Source organism: Chrysochloris asiatica, unplaced genomic scaffold, assembly GCF_000296735.1.
Source record: "Chrysochloris asiatica unplaced genomic scaffold, ChrAsi1.0 scaffold00033, whole genome shotgun sequence".
NCBI classification, from domain to species: Eukaryota; Metazoa; Chordata; class Mammalia; order Afrosoricida; family Chrysochloridae; genus Chrysochloris; species Chrysochloris asiatica.
Window position 1 is genome coordinate 20,523,551 of NW_006408551.1, and position 17,856 is coordinate 20,541,406.

The 17,856-nt window shown below is 39.8% G+C and overlaps 1 protein-coding gene and 1 pseudogene across 1 annotated transcript in view; one reads left to right on the top strand and one right to left on the bottom strand.

Moving 5' to 3' along the window:
• Positions 1-5,451: 5,451 nt before the first annotated feature.
• Positions 5,452-17,856, top strand: part of NUP107 (nucleoporin 107kDa) — a 65,235-nt gene continuing 52,830 nt past the window's right edge. The window contains exons 1-6 of the mRNA XM_006859539.1: positions 5,452-5,459; positions 7,580-7,671; positions 8,116-8,202; positions 9,034-9,149; positions 14,548-14,686; positions 17,322-17,425. Coding sequence (XP_006859601.1) covers positions 5,452-5,459; positions 7,580-7,671; positions 8,116-8,202; positions 9,034-9,149; positions 14,548-14,686; positions 17,322-17,425 — 546 coding nt within the window. The remainder of the gene's footprint in view (positions 5,460-7,579; positions 7,672-8,115; positions 8,203-9,033; positions 9,150-14,547; positions 14,687-17,321; positions 17,426-17,856) is intronic.
• On the bottom strand, positions 12,382-13,079 carry LOC102813775 (annotated as a pseudogene).

Here is a 17,856-nt window from a genome sequence, read left to right on the forward strand (position 1 = left end):
TGTTTGTGAGCATACTGTTAAATAAAATGTGCCAACCTGCTTCCTCATTTAAAGGAAAGCATAAATATTTCCAGACAATTACAAGTTCTCTCTAAACATCCTTTTAATGACTGCTAACAGTCTATGGCGTGGTTGTTGGTATCCAATTCCTTCTTGCCTTCATTTAGTAAAAGGGGAGAACATATGCCAAATGTTCACTGTTTTGGACACTCTACTTAGGTATGCCTAGAATATATGTAGAATTTGAGGTAAAGATAATAGCAAGATGGTACCAGACAGGTAAATCAGATGACAGCTGAGTCAAATCGTTTGAAATTAATATGGAGATCAGGAGGAATGACCCTGATCTAGATTTTTAGAAGCTCAGTTGGTTAGCAGTTTGAAACTTCTAGCCAATTCAAACTGATTCAGTCATGACTGACAAAGTAAAACTCGGATGGACTAGAATTTGCAAAAAGTAGGTACCTGGAACAATAACTGAAACAGGAAACATTTCTTGTTGAATAAGAAGAGACATAGTGAGCACTTTCAGGATCCTGAAGCAGAAGACTGGATTGTTGCCAGGACTTGAAGAGTGAGACACATTTATAGTACGCAGTTGGCTGCCATCTTTGAGCAGGCCATCATTGTTTCTGACTCTGCCAGGCAAGAGATTTGGTTGCCATGCAACACACATGCTGCTTTTGTTTTCTAAGAGGGGCATTAAATTTCTAGTAGGGCACTAACATAATTTTTTAACCATTCTAGTCATCATCCCAGGCACCTACATTTCGCAAATTCCAGTTCATCCTGGTTTTGCTTTATCGACCATAATTGAACTGAGAAGAACCAATTCAAAGTCTTGGCGTGAAGGAAGGAATTCAATTGAAGGATCAGTGTTGGTACAGGCAAGAGATGATGAGTTAGGACTAAGAAGGTGGCAATGAGGATGGGAAGACACATTGAAAATTTGATGACAAATGATGTGAGGGTTAGAGAAGAATCATTCAATCAACAAATATTTAGCAGACTGCCATCTTACCTGCCAACCTTGGATACATTCTCCTCTGCAGCCATCAGCCTGTCATCTGCCCTGCTGATCTTGGGTTTTTCAGCCACAGCTACATCTGACCCATGGACTTGGGAATTGCCAGTCCCTACAACTATGTGAGCCATTTCCTTGAAATCTTTCTGTATTTCATATGTATACATATATAAGCTTCACTGGTTTTGATTCTCTAGAGAACCCAATTTAAGACAATATTGTTGTAAAAATGGTGCCAGGACAGCATGAGTATTCCGGAACACTTAATAGTGCTCATGAGAAATCTGTACCTGGACCAACAATCAGTTGTTCCAACAGAACATGGGAACACTGAATGGTTTAAAATTAAGAAAGGTGTACGACAAAGTTGTATTCATTCACAATACTTATTCAACTTGTATGCTGAGCAAATAATCTGAAAAGCTGGGTTCTATGAAGAAAAACATGGCATCAGGATTGGAGGAAGACTAATTAACAGCCTGTGATATGCAGATGATACAACCTTGCTTGCTGAAAGTGAAGAGGACTTAAAATATTTACTGATGAAGATCAAAGAACACAGCCTTCGGTATGGATTGCATCTCAATGTCAAGAAAACAAAAATCCTCACCACTGGACCAATAAACAACATTCTTATCAATTAAAAAAAACCGAAGCTGTCAAGGACTTCATTCTTCTTGGATCAACTATTAACACTCATGGAAGCAGCAGTCAAGAAATCAAAGACGTATTGCATTAGGCAAATCTGCTGCATAAGACCTTTTCAAAGTGTTGAAAAGCACAGCTATCAGCTTGAGGACTAAGGTGTGCCTGACCCAAGCCATGGTATTTTCTGTAACCTCATACACATGCGAAAGCTGGGCAGTGAATAAGGAAGACCGTTGAAGAATTGATGCTTTTGAGTTATGTTGTTGGAAGAGAATATTGAAAGTGCCGTGGGCTTCCAAAAGAACCAACAGATCCATGTTGGAAGAAGTTGCAGCCAGCGTGCTCCTTGGAGGCAAGGATAGCCAAATTTCGTCTCTCATACATTGGACATACTGTCAGGAGGGACCAGTTGCTGGAGAAGGATATCATGTTTGGTACGGTGGAGGGTCAGAGAAAAAGAGGAAGAACCCCAGCGTGATGGACTGGCAAAGATGAGACTTTCTACTTCCATAAAGATTTACATCCCTGGAAATCCTATACAGTGTCATTATGAATTAGAGTCAACTCCATGACACACAACCACCACCACCATCCAGTCATTTGGGTAGGAATTACAAAGGCTATGCACTCCTGATGTGGCACTGCATGCTATTGCTTCATACCAAGCCACCCCAGAACTGAGAGGCATAAAATAATACGTGTTGTTGTTAGGTGCCTTCCAGTCATCTCTGACTCATAGTTACCCTTGGCATAACACAACAAAACACTCTGGTCCTGCACCATCCTTACAATCGTTGTTATGTTTGAACCCATTGTTACAACCACCGTGTCAATCCATCTCATTGGGGGTCTTCCTTTTTTTTTTTACCAAGCATGATGTCTTTCTCTAGGTACTGGTATCTCCTGGGAACATGTCAAAAGTAGATGAGACAAAGTTTCACCATTCTGACAAATTCAATCTTTTCTGGCTGAACTTTTTCCAAGAAAGATTTGTTTGTTCTTTGGGAAGTCCATGGTACTTCCAGTAATCTTTACCAACACCATAATTCAAAGGCGTCAATTCTTCTTGGGTCTAATAATAATATAGTATTGTTCTGTGAATAACATTGTGAAGAATGAGAATTCTAGAATACTTAATTGAGTTCATGTGGTACGTAAACCAAGAGGTTTATTCAAGCAGAGCAAGGAAAGAGAGTATGATTAAAATCAGGAAAGGTGTGCATTAGGGTTGTATCCTTTCATCATAATGTATGTTTAGCAAATAACTCAAGAAGTCAGGCTATATGAACAAGAACATGGCATCAGGATTAGAGGAAGGCTCATTATCAATCTACAATAGGCAAATGATACAACCTTGCTTGCTGAAATTGAGGAGGACTTGAAGCATTTAATGATAAAGATAAAAAATAAAATAGTCTTCAGTATGGATTACAAATTAATGTAAAGAAAACAAAAATCCTCACAACTGGACCAATAAATAACATCATGATATATGGAGAAACGATTGAAGTTGTCAAGGATTTTATTTTACTTGGATCCACAGTCAACACTTAAGAAATCAAATGATGTATGGGGCAAATCTGCAGCAAAAGTGTTAAAATTGCAAAGGTGTTTCATTTGAGGACTAGGGTGTACGTAACCCAAACCATGCTATTTTCAACCACCTTATATACATGTGAAAGTTGGACATTATTCAGAAAAACCAAAGAAGAATTTATACATTTGAATTATAGTGTTGGTAAAGATTACTGTTAAGTACTGCTAAGAATAAACAAATCTTTCTTGAAAGAAGTACAGCCAGAAAAGATTGAATTTGTCAGTGAGACTTTGTCTCATCTACTTTAGACATGTTTCCAGGAGATACCAGTACCTAGAAAAGGACATCATGTTTGTTGAAAAAGAGGAAGACCCCAATGAGATGGATTGATGCAGTGGTTACAACAATGGGTTCAAACATAACATTTTTAAGGATGGTGCAGGATTGGACAATGTTTTGTTGTGTTGTGCAAAGGGTCACTATATGTAGGTACTGACTCAATGGCATCTAACAACAACAAGGGCTTCTTGTAAACTGCAGTCAGATATAGGCAAGAAATCAAAGGACACATTGTATTGGGAAAATCTGCTGCAAAAGGTGTTACTTTGAGAACTAAAGAAAGTGTACTTGACTCAAGCCATAGTATTTTAAATCACCTCACACCCATGCAAAAACTGAAGAAGGAATAAACAAGATTGAAGAAGAATTGATTACTTTGATTATAGTGTTGCCAGAGAATATTGAATATACCATGGGCTGCCAAAATAACAAATAAATATGTCTGGGAATAAGAACAGACAGAATGTTCCTTAGAAGCAAGGATGGCAAGATTTGTCTCACCTACTTTGGACACATAACAGGAGGGATCCGTCTCCCGAGAAGGACATAATGCTTGGTATAGGGGCAAGAAAGAATAGAAAAACTCTAGGAGATGGATTGACCCAGTGGCTGCTACAATGGGCTCAAACATAAGAAAGATTGTAAGGATGGCTCAGAACCAGGCAGTGTTTCACTCTGTTGGACCTAGGAGTCACTGTAAGATGGATCCAACTCCAAAGCATCTAACAAGGCAAAATTTCAATGATCCTTTCAACAGCATAATATACTTTTTGCCTAGAAGGCAATTTGAAAGAGGGCATTATCATCACTTTGCAATAGCGCTGTAGGGTACGCACTGGATTACTAATCACAAAATGCAATTTGAAAGAGGGCATTATCATCACTTTGCAATAGCGCTGTAGGGTACGCACTGGATTACTAATCACAAAATCTGTGGTTCAAATCCACCAGCTGCTCCTTGGAAACCTTATACTATGAGTCATATAATATATACCTATACTATGAGTCATATACCTACCTATACTATGAGTCATAACTAGAACCTACTTGATGGCACTTAACAACCATAGCATTACTTTTGGGGAGCATGGTGGCTCTGTAAGAAAACCACTGGACTTCGAACTACAACATCAGTGGTTCGAGCCCATCAGCAGCTCTGCAGGAGAAAAATGAGTGTACTCCTGCCAAGATTTACAGCTTTGGACACCCAATCCTGGGTCGCTATGACTCCGAACCAACTCGACAACATTTGACAAGAACAATTGATCATTTTTATGCTGCTTTTTTACGTCTAAAAGTAAGTGGTCCTTTTCTCCTTAACAGGGGGGCAAAAAAACCACACACACAAGTAAAAGACAAATAGCAATTAGGGATAATAATTTGAAAAACTGTAGGGGTTACAGTCTAATTCAAAGGAGGTGAGTTCAGTGAGAGAGGCAGGGCTTTGCGGAGTAGGAGAAGCTCTCATGGTTGAGTATCTAGTTCTGGCTTTATTTGAACAAGAATATCAGGAAAAGCTTTCACATTTTCCTAAAAACGCAACCTCTGTCAACACCCTTCCGAATACGGTAAGACTCCATGCCTGGACCACGCCTACAAATGACGATCAGGCGAAGTGGCGACTTTGCGTCACGACGTAACCAAGCGGCTCTCGTCAAAAAACGAAAGTCTTTGCGCCTGCGCCGGTCGGTTCTGGGGGGGGAGGGGGGGTGTAGGCGGAAGAATTCGCGCATGCGCCAGACGAAGTTGTTGCTTTTCTCCTCCCACCCTTTTTCACTAGGGTTGGATCGGCTCACGTATGCTTCCGGGTCCAAGTATTCGCTTCCGGAGAGCGGGAAGACTAAAACGCGGGTGTTAAATTGGAACCAAGCTTGCAAGGTTGGTGGTGGAAAAGGCTGTAGCCATGGACAGGTCAGTTCTGATGGTGACAACGGAACACTGAGACATGTGCCTCCTGGTTGTTGGCATAACGAAATAGATGAAATCTGACTCACAGGAAGCCAAAAAGGTCCCCGGCCTAGGAGAATCTCCTGCTATTTTAGGAGAAAGGCTCCTTGGAGTTGGGGGTAGAGAATACGGATGATAAAAATAATATCCTTTGTTCCTACTTCAGCTTTGCGACTATGTTACTTTCACGCCACTATATTTTCTGCTTTGGGTGTGGGCGGGGAAGTAGTGTCCGCGGATTGGAGATGCTGAGTGACATGCCACAGACCCCAAAGCAAGTAACTGATGGAACTGGAATCTCAGCCCAGGCACTGATAGCAAGTCCCCGCAGACACAGTATTGAGTTCCTTCAACGGGCCTGCCACTGTGCTAACCGCCGGCGACGAACTATTTAAGGTGTTTGGTCTCATGAATTCCTTGTTTATTGAGTGAGAGAGTAGCCCCGGTTTGACTCTCAGCTAAACACTGGACTGCTCACATCAAGGTCAGCGGTTCAAACCCACCAGCTGCTCCTCAGAAACCCTAGTACCTTGTAGTTCAAAGGGCTTTGCAGTCTGGCACATTAACTCACAGCGCCACACCAGGATAAAGGGATACATATGTACGTAACAACAACGTTAAGCGGTATTTTTGTTGTTGTTGTTAAGTGCCGTCGTGTCGGTTCCGACCCATAGCGACCCTGGATAGGGTTTCCAAGGAGTGACTGGTGAGCTTGAACCAAGTACCTTGTAGTTCAAAGGGCTTTGCAGTCTGGCACATTAACTCACAGCGCCACACCAGGATAAAGGGATACATATGCTGTAATGCCCGCTCATTGGGGTAAATGAGGGAGTGATGACGCCTGCCTGTCATGGGAAGTCTCTCAGATGAGATAGCTTTCTGTCTAGTTTTGAATAATGATAGTTGTTAAGTGCCCTGGAGTGTGTTCCAATTTACAGCAATCTTATGTACAACAAAAGAAACTGCTCGCTCCTGCACCATCTTCAAAATCCTTGCTATCTTTGAACTCAAAGTTGCAGCCACTGTGCCATCTCGTTTAGGGTGATCATTTTTGTTGACCATCTACCAAGCTTGATGTCCTCCTCCAGGGACTGGTCCCTCCTGAGAACTTTCTAAGTACTGAGGTAGAGTCTCACAATCCTGATTTTAAGGAGCATTCTGGGTGTATTTCTCCAAGGCAGATTTGTTTGTTTTTCTGGTCAAAGTTAGAAAGTTAATAGATAAGCCAAGTTTGAAATCTGGATCTCTGTGTTACCATACCTCCAGTCTGCTCTTAGGTAGGTAGGTAGGTAGGTGTTTATCAGGTGAACAAGAGGGCACAAGTAGGCTTCTGTAAAGGGAACAGCATGCGTGAGACTGAAGTGCTTGCTCTGAATACTTAACCTAGTATGTATTCAGTATATGCTTTATGAGGTAATGTTTTATGCTTAGACTGGATTGGTAAATTGGAGTTATATTGAAAATACCGTGCTAAGAAATTTGCATTATATTCTATAAACCAGAAAGTTTTCCCCGTTTTAAGTGGAGGAAAACATTTGATTTGTGTTTTACAGCAGGTTTCATAATCTGTACTGTTTTGTTTATAGACCTTAGGTGAGAATGACATGGCTAATGCGGAGGCTACAAGTGGTGAAAGATACTTTTATTATATCATAGGGAGAAATGATTTGATCGTTTCTCTCCAATTTATTAGCATTCTTTTTTACTTATCCTCCTATCCCACCAGCTTAAGCAACACATTTAGACTTAGCACCCATGCTTAAAGTATTCTGGAAACTACAGGTCCTCTAAGAGATAGTCCCTGCAATTGGTGAATGCCTCAGTCCAGTAGGGGAAAGATGTACCTTCATGAAGCAGCTGTCTAAAACAGTGTTGTTTTAGGATAGACCTCAACTGTTAAAGTAATTCCATAAGAGAAAACTTTAATACAGGCTTTTATGCAGGTAAGATTTGAATATGACTTTGAGGAATTTTTTCTATTTATTCTAAATTCTATCAGAATTTAGAGTTAGGAAGGCATTCTAAAAATAAAGACCTAAGACCTTGGTTACTGGAATGACTTATGTCTTGACTTATAATTTTAGGAGTGGCTTTGGAGAGATGCTATCCCCTGTGATCCGAGAGGCAGAGGTGACACGGACTGCCCGGAAACAGAGTGCTCAAAAGAGAGTTTTAAGTATCCTTTACATTTTCCCATCGTTACAGAAACTGACCATGTTAGAAATCTGGGTTGTAATATTTCTATTACAATATGGGAGAGAATAAATACTAGTTATATCAATAAAATGCATTAGAAATTTGTTCACAAGTACGTTATTTGGTCATAAGATTAAGATTTAAGTTTCTCTGAATATAAAAATGTGCCATTTTACTGCTGACATTATATATATATATATATGAAATCAGGCTAAGAACTTTTAGCTCACTGTAGTAGTCTATGCCTTACTTCTCAGATTATAAATGGAAAGCCAATTACTTGCTCTTTATATTAAAAAAGGTAGCTATATGATACCTGGTTCTTTAAATATGTAGTCGATGTTTTGTATAGTGTAAATAAAGGTTACTTCTAACTTCAGTGATCTCTTTTCTACAAGGAAACTTTTCTTAACTTTCCTAACAGTTCGAGCATCCCAAGATGAAAGTGTTGCTAATACTACACCAAGAAACCAGGTTATCCCTCGAACTCCCAGCTCATTTCGACAGACTTGTAAGACTTTTTGCTTTTAAAGCATTGATTAATAACATTGCTAATAATAACAACTAAGGAGCTCTGGTACCGTAGTGGTTACGAGTTGGGCTGCTAACCTCGAGGTTAGCAGTTCGAAACTACCAGCTGTTCCACTGGAGAAAGATGAAGCTTTCTGCTCCCATAAAGATTTATAGCCTCAGGAACCCAGTACAGTGTCGTTATAAGTCAGAACCAACTCCACGGCACGTAATCACCACCAACCAATAATAGCAACTAATGGTTATTGTATACTAATAAATATATTTGACTTCAGTTTCAGTAATGATAATATGATTATAGCTCTTATTTAATGATAGTGGTACAAGTACAAATCATTGTACTTTGCATGAACAAACAATATAATGAGATATATATTGTCTCCATTTTACCAAAACTGAAAGTGAGGTTTTTTTGCTGTCAAATTAGTCCCCAATATATGCTAACTCCAGGTATGACAAGATTGGACTGTTGTGATGCATAAGATTTTGGGTTTTCATTGATTGATTTTTTGAAAGTGAGACTTAGAGAAGTTAAGTAATGTGGGTATCATAGCTAAGTTCAAACAAAGCCCCTATACTGCTGTGTCAGTGCTCATATTACACAGCTCAGTGATTGTATAACGAAAGCTTCTCTACTTAAAGGAAAACTTTGCTGATAGGCTCTGTAGTACCCCAGACTCAGATTTAGGAAAAGAAGTTGAATATTTGGATCATGAAAATGTTCATGTACAGTATTTGGTTGCTTTCTTCATTTTTCTAGTCTGTGCTCATGCATCTAGGATTCTTTTTACTAACCTCTTCTTATTTGTAGTTACTCCACCAAACCGAAGCTTACTAAAGCAGCCAGATATTTCCTGCATTCTTGGAACAGGAGGGAAGTCTCCCCGGCTTACACAGTCTTCAGGTTTCTTGGGAAATCTGTCCATGGTATGTAGAAAAATGAGGCTGGAAATTTCTCCCTTTTTGTAAAAGTGTTATGTTCAATTGCAAAGCCTTTTAATGAGAACTAAAATAATATTCTTCATAGTAGTAGCTCTAGCTTATGTAGATTGAAGTAATATTTTGGTTAAACATTCAGAAAATGGAAACGTTTAAGCACCTTATATCACAGGTGGAAACTGTGACAGCATCACCATTTAAATGAAGATCACATATTTTAATCGGGCAGTTTGCTTACCTTAGAAGTCAGTTCTGTAGTTGGTTCCTGATGGCCATAAAAGTTAAGGTACTTAGTAGAGTGGGAAGCCAGAAGTTCTAGATGAAGGCTGTCATACAGAAGAGAAACCAAGGAGAACGGACGAGGAGATTTGGGGGAAAGTAGATAAGACACTTTTTAGGGGGATCACTGGAGTCCTGGTGTGGTGCTGTGGGTTAATGTGCTGGACAGTAAGGTCAGTTTGAACCACAAGGTCGGTGCTTCAAGTCACCAGCCACTTGGAAACTTTACACGGGGTCATTATGAATTAGAACCAACTTGATGGCACTGAACAACAACGGTATAGCATGTGACTTAAAATAACAAAAGAAATGTCATATACACTGTGGTGCAGCATGCCCTGACAAAGACTTTTAAAATACTCCATAGAAAAATAATTGTGTTTAGCTGCAAGGAAGGAGTAGAGTATTATAGCATTGATTTCCCAAAATAAGATGGGTCTCCTATCTTGGGCTGTGCTGCTGCTGCTGTATGCTGTCAATTTGGTTCTGACTAACAGTGATGCTGAATAGGGTTTCTGAGCCTATAAATCTTTATGGGAGTAGAAAGCCGTATCTTTCTCCTGTGGCGCGGCTGGTGCATTGGAACTGCTGACCTTGCGGTTAACAGCCTAATGCGTAACTCACTGTGCTACCAGGGCTCCTTATGCTTATGGAAAAGGTTAAGGGATTTTGTGGGTTAATGTGCTGGACTGCAAAGTCAGTTTGAACTGCAAGGTTGGAGGTTCAAGCTCACTAGCCACTCTTGGGAAGCCCTATAGAGTCATTGTGATTTAGAACCAACTTGACAGCACTTAACAACAACTTAAAAACATAAGTGACTTTTAATTTAAATTGCTTTAGAATTGCAAGATAAAGAGTAAAATTGTTCTCTTAAATACCAGGGCAAATAAAATGAATATAGTTTATTATACAAATCTTGGAAATTGCTTTGTGTCAACGATGTTTCTGATTTTCCTTTCCAATTTTAATACCAGATGAGGAGGTGGTCTTGGGTAAATAGGTTACCCTGAAGAAATGAAGCTGTTCACAGTATTAATATTTTTTTCCAGGCAGTTAAGTGTGGTGGGGTGCTAACCAAAAGGTTGGCAGCACAAATCTCTCCTGAGACTCTGTGGAGAAAGCCCTGGCCGTCTGCTCTTAGAAAGATTCCAGCCTAGGAAGCCTCTTCTGCTCGGTCACATGGGCCACTGTGAACCAAGTCAAAATAGACTCCAGGGCGCCTTTGCCTACCAACAGAGTAGTTCTCTGAGTGTGGAATGTTCTTGCTACTGAAGATTTTTCCCTTTGGTCCTTTATTAATGGGACTAAGCTTGCAGAAGGGAGTGAAATGCTAGCTCCAGTGGTTGCAGCAGAGATCTCCTCAGCCCATAGTTACTACCCCATGAATACACTGGTGCCCAGCACCTTCAGCTTTTTATCCTTGCTGAGACACTGTCTTTATTGTTGCTCATGTCTGGATTTGGGGTAAGGATGGCTGTTATTTAACTTCCTGTGGACATTATCAAACATGTCTGTAAGTGGAATGGTAGTGTAAACCCCAGTAAAGAGGGTGTAGGAAAGCTTCTGACCAACTCTGACTTCGTGAGAAGGAGAGAGAATCAAGACCAACAGTCCAAGACTGATTCCTATGAGGTAGAGGTCAAACACCTTCATTCTCCAATTCTGACACCAGCTATTTCTCTAACAGCACTCTACTTCTGTGCTCAGCTTGATAGGTTGTTGCAGTTGCCATGCAGAAATTACTGAAAATACTGTTCCGGCAACTGTTACAAAGTTCTTTAACTCCATCAGTTATTTCTGGGGACACCCCATTCAACTGGTAAGCCTTGGCCCAAAAGGTGCTCAACTCTTTTGTTTCATGCATCGGCAAGCCCACCACACTTACCTATCTCTTGTCAGTCTCCTGGTTCTGTTGCCATCTTCAGAGTTACAGGTTTCTGTCGCCTGGGTCTAGAAGCTTCCCAGCACAGGATCCCTGGGTCCAAAGAACATGCTCTACTCACATCTATTCTTGGTGGTAGTCAGATCCACTCTTTTCACCTCTGAGCTGGCCCATTTAAGTCTAGTGAGATGGCAAAACTGACCAATCCCCTTGTTAGAATTCTATATACCTTATTTACAAGGTCCCTGCTCCACAAGGGTGCCATGTGCCTTATTTACATTATTAGTAAGCAAATGCCTAGTCCCACTCTGTCATTTGGTGGTGTTTATAAAGACTGTGACTAAAAGGGCCATATTAAGTAATTCACCACACTGCAGCCTCTGTGTACCATTGCTCGACTTCCAGCATACATAAATCTTAATTCATGTATACCTCTATGTACTCTGCCCGTACTATTTTAGAATGAATCCCAGATTGCATACCATTCCACTCATATTTCACTTTGTATTTCTCTAAGACATAAGGGCTCTTTTCTTTAACATAAGCACAGTACCATTAATACATCTAATCAGCACCCTAATTCCTTTGTCATTTCAAGTATCTGTGTGTATTCATTATAATAATATATTTTATTAAGTTCAGATTTTTTTGCTTGTGTCAGATACATTTTTTAAATTGGTTTGTTCAAATCAAGATCCTGATAAAGTTAATACATTGTATTTTGGTCTATGCCTCTGGTAGCGTAATGGTTACGAATCAGGCTGCTAATCTCATGGTCAGCAGTTCAAAACTACCAGCTGTTCCACAGGAGAAAGATGAGGCTTTCTGTTCCCGGAAAGATTTACAGCCTTATAAACCCTGTAGAGGGTCGCTATGAGTCAGAACTGACGGCACATAACAACAACAACAATAAATCTTTTAATCTATGATAGTTCCTTAGTTCCTTTATCACCCCCCAACCTTTTTTTTTTTTTTTTTACACAGCCATTAATTCATTGAAGGAACCCTATTGTTTGTCTTGTATTTTTTTGAAGGGTGAGTTGTATTTGTACAGAAAAATCAGCAGTGTACATTGGCCCAGTTTGTCTTTTCCATCTTGGCGGTGTGAGCTAATGACTTTGAGACCCAGGATATTGCCTGCCCAGTGATGCTGGATCTCATCGTAGTTCTTGTCATTGATCCTGATAGCTTTCACCAGCTGAGCCTGAGCTCCTTTGTCTTCCCAGTTTACCTGCATGGAGGCATTGGTGGTGCTGGTCTTCATGTGGATGAGCTGTCCTAGTCAGGCCTTCCCCTTGATGATGCAGTAGGGAACCCCTATTTTATGACACAGTTCGGCAGGAAGGCAACCAGCTTGATGGGATCCACATCATGTTCTGTCACTACCAGTTGGGCCTTCTTGTTTTCCACCAAGGTGGTGACAGTGCTGGCCCCAACTCACAGAAAGGGAAGCCTCTTGGGAAAGCCTTTTGCCAGTAGCTTTCTTTCTTGGCCCGAGTTAGCAGTCTCTGCATTTTCTGCTTCATCTCCGGCCTGTCCTTGTGTGCTAGCATCAGCAGCTAAGTAGCTGTCTGGTGGTCATAGGCCTGGGAGAGCTGGTTAATGTTGTGGCACTTTTAGCTGCATGTAGAGGATGGCACATTGCTGCTGCAGCCAGATATGGAATGATTTGACAAAGTGGGTATGGTTCCCTTTGGGCTAGATGTCCTGTCCAGCATCAAAATTCTTGGGCCTTTTCTCAAATAGGAACTCACCATCTTATTGATAACAGCAGGTACTGGGGCTGCCTTCTTCCCCTTGTGGTCGTTCCTTTCTGCATCTTGGGTAAATGGATGAGAGAGTCCTGTACAATTTTCCAAAAGTAAAAAATTGAGATGAAATAAGAGTAGAAGGACTTTCTTATTTTACATGTTAATATCAGCTTAAATTAAAAAAACAACAACAATATTTATTGGCTTAAAAAAGTAGACAGTTGAGTGGTACAAAGCATAAAACAATTAAAAACCAAACAAAACTTACTTTTCCTTAATAAAATAACTCCTACGGTGGATAGATGTAAATAGTGATATATACACAACCTTGGAACAGCAATGTTCTGTGCGTAGATACATGGATTGAGACATAGGCTAAATGGGTATAGGAGGAAGAGTGATTTTGTGTGTGTGTGTGTGTGTGTGTGTATATACAGTAATGTATAAGAATATATAAGATCTTGAGAGAGCTAAAAGAAACATTCTTTGATGGTTGCCAGGGGTGGCTAAAGGGTAGTCACATGTTAACTCTGGTTACAGTATATAAGAAGGGGAAGGAGAGTTTGTATACAAGAAGAGGGAGGTTGGCAGAAGAATGATGAAGCCAGGTGCATGGACAGACATATGCTAAATGGGTATGAGAGGACGAGCGGAATATATATTGTTGTTGTTAAGTGCTGTTGAGTTAGTTTTGACTCACAACTCACGGCGACCCTGTATTGGGTTTCCAAAGAACAGTTGGTGAAATATACATATATATTACACTCACTGAGATGAAACAAAGTCAATTATTAGTTGAATGTAAAACTGATGATCTTGTCTCTAAACCTTCACTCAATTCACAATAAAAAGTTTGAAAAATAATAATAAATAACCCCTCTGGATCCCCCCAGCCCCCAAGTAAAAGTCCTGTAACATAAAATTAGCCAATTTAAGGTGACCAATTAAGTGACATTTAGTATACCCACAATGTTGTAAAACCACCACTTCTGTCTCGTTTTGAAACATCTTTATTGTCCCCAAATAAAGCACTATACCCATTAAGCAGTTAATTATACCCCTCCTCTTAACCCCTGGCAACCACCGATCTGCTTTCTGATTCTGTGGTTTTCCCTATTCTGGATATTTCCTATAAATGGAATAATAAATACATGGTTGTTAGTGACTGTCTTCATTTACTTGCTTAGTGTTTTCAGGTTCTTCCATGTTGCATGTATCAGTATTTCATTCCTTTTAGGGTTGAGTAATATTGTATGACTAGACCACATTTTGTGTACTCATTCATCCATTGATGGGCATTTGAATTGCTTCCACTTTCTGACTTTTCTGAGTAGTACCACTATGAACATTGGTGTGCAAAAAATTTTTTTGAATATCTATTTTGTATATAATTCTGTATCTGTTACTTTTGTGAGTTTTTATTCACTCAGTGCTAATACCTCCACTATTGTTTTATATGTTCCTATTCTTGAAGGTAACTAATCTGGATGACAGTAATTGGGCCACTGCATTCTCGTCCCAGCGCTCAGGGCTTTTTACAGAGGCCCACAATGTGACAGAGGACATAACCCTCAGTGCTGTCATGCTGCGTGAGGATGATCCTGGAGAAGCTGGTAAATGGATTTGAGCTTTCTTGTGACAGACTGGCTCATTGCCTTAAACCAAAGAAACTGTCTTTTGTTCCTGAGCTTCATTATAGTATAATAATTAGTTATTTAAATGGGTAGTTCTGGTACCAGACAAGCCATTTGATGCAATAGTTTTAGAAAGGTTAAGAATCTCACCTTAGTTCTCAGATAAGCATCTTGCTGTTTTATATTTCAGTATCAATAGCAGCCTGTTAGATTACTGGGTAAGTACAGAGTACAATGAAGCCATTGACGAAAAACAGGGCTCCAGTAATTGATGGAATGTAAATTGAAATCTTTCAGCAAACTGGTACTGCACAAGAGACACTCATTTATGCCAGGAAATTTGGAAGACAGCTAACTAATTGAAAGACAACTATATTTGTGCCCATTCCAAAGAGAGGTGACCCAATGGAATGCAGAAATCATCAGAAAATATTAATATCACATGCAAGTAAAATTCTACTGAAGATAACTCAACCGGGAACTACCTACCAAAAGTTCAAGCCAGATTTATATAATGATGAGGAACTAGAGATGTCATTGCTGTTGTCCGCTGGATCTTGGCTGAAAGCAGAGAATACCAGAAAGATGTTTACTTGTGCTCTATTAACTATGCAAAAGCTTTTGACTTTGTGGATTGTATCCTTTCACTATAGTTATTCAGTCTGTATGCTGAGCACATAATCTGAGAAGCTGGATTATATGAAGAAGAAAGTGGCATTAAGATTGGAGGAAGACTCTTTAACAACCTGTGATATTGTAGACGATACAATCTTGCTTGCTGGAAGTAAACTGGACTTGAAATACTGATGCAGATCAAAGACTACAGCCTTCAGTATGGATTGCACCTAAATGTAAAGAAAACAAATACTGCGGAACCAATAAATAACATCATGATAAATGAAGAAAAGATTGAAGACTTCATTTTGGTTGGATCCACCATCAGCACTCATGGATGCAGCAGTCTAGAAATCAAATGACATAATTGCATTAGACAAATCTGCTGCAAAATACTTCTTTAAAATGTTCAAGAGTAAAGATATTACTTTGAGGACTAAGGTGTGCCTCACCCAACCTATAGTATTTTCAGTTGCCTCATATGCATGTGAAAGTTAAACAATGAATAAGGAAGATTGTAGAATTGATACATTTGAATTATGGTGTTGGAGAAGGATATTAAAAGTACCATGAACTACTGAAAAAACAAACACATCTGTGTTGGAAGAAGTATAGTCAGAATGCTCCATAGAAGCCAGGATGGCGAGACTTCATCTCTCCGACTTTGGACATGTGATTAGAAGGGACCAGTCCTTGGGGAAGGACATCAGGCTTGGAAAAGTGGGGGATCAGCTTGAAAGAGGAAGACCCCCAAGGAGATGGATGGACACATTGGCAGTATTAGTGGGCTTAAGCATGACAGTGGTCGTGGGGATGGCGCAGGACTGGGCAGTATTTCGTTCTGTTGCGCATAAGGTTGCTGTGATTTAGAACCTACTTGTTGGCACCTAACAACAGTCTTTACTGAAGCAGACTGCCATGTCTTTTTCCCGCTGAGTGACTAGTGTATTCAAACTTCTGGTCTGTCATTTAGCAGGCAGATGCTTAACCACTGCACCACGAAGGCTGTTTATAATCCTTACCATACTCCTTTAAATAGTAATAGTAGTAATTCTCATCTTGGAAGGAAGGAAAGTGCTACTGAAGGAGGGTAAGTGATTTACTTATTCTCACCTGGCTAGGAAGTGATAGCACTAGGATTTGAAATCAATCTCTTTGACTCCTTAACCCTGCTCTTAATCGCTGCGTTGCCACGTCTTCCAGTCACAGGCACTCAAATTGGGAGAGACTCCTTGTGAGATTTTTCATACTTAATATGAGCAGTTGGTGGGATCTTAAATATTATATTGTGATAGAGTGTATGCATTTTCCCTAAGTAGAACATGCTCTTTTGTTATCTATTATATGTTATGACAAACAGACAACAACAGCAAAAAAACCCACATGGCTGAATTGTAGTTTACAAACATTAGATTCCTTTGTGTGTTACATATGCTCAATACTTAGGTGGGTGCATTTATTGTGTATGAAGAATACAGTATTAGAACCTAGCTACTTTTTTTTGTTTTCCTTTGAAAAATTGAGTTCAGGTTTATGGAGCAGATCATTAGGATTGCATCCAACAAATCATACACTTCATTTCATCTCAGTGATTACAATTCCCTCAGTGTAACTTCACGTGTCCCACCCCCTTCCTGTTGTTCTTGTTTCCATCCCTCCTTTCCCAGCCCTTCTGAATTGTTTCTTAGGTAAAAAAAATACTGCCCTTTGGATCTTAAATCGTCGACCATTCTGTGTTATGTAGACCTCACTAATGTTGTTGTCCCCCCATTATATGTACTTCAACTACATTGTTTTGATGCACTTAAAATATAACTTAGATCTTACAAAGTTTTACCCAAGTTTTGTTTGGTAACTGTTGAAAATATAGAAAAGATAATAAACGGTACATTTTGGGATCTGAAAGGACTTGTAGCTATGATTTTAGGTTTTCAAACAGTTAACCACAAAATATGCCACTTACCTATTCTTTGTTCTTTTTCTTCTTAATGTGTTCTAGCATCCATGAGTATGTTTTCTGATTTCCTGCAGTCTTTTTTGAAACACACTTCAACTACAGTTTTTGATCTTGTGGAAGAGTATGAAAACATTTGTGGTAGTCAGGTAAGCTTATTCCACTTTATCATGTCATAGGGTTTCCAAGGTGGATTTGAACTGCTGATTTTGAGGTTCAAACCACCCTTATGGTCCAATGCTTATCCAATACGCCACACTAGGACTCCATATATGTAAATAACACTTAACACCATTACCAACAACACACACAAATCTATATATATGTTTATATATGTTGTTGTTAAGTGCCATTGAGTTAGTTCTGACTCAGCAACCCTGAGTAGGGTTTCCAAGGAGTGACTGTTGAGTTTGAATCACCGACCTTGTAGTTCAAACTGTCCTAGCGGTCTAGTTTTTATCCACACCTGGAGTATATATATATGCTGTTGTTGTTGTTAAGTGCCATCGAGTCGGTTCCGACCCATAGCGACCCTGTACAGGGTTTCCGAGGGTGTAAATCTTTACGGGAGTAGAAAGCC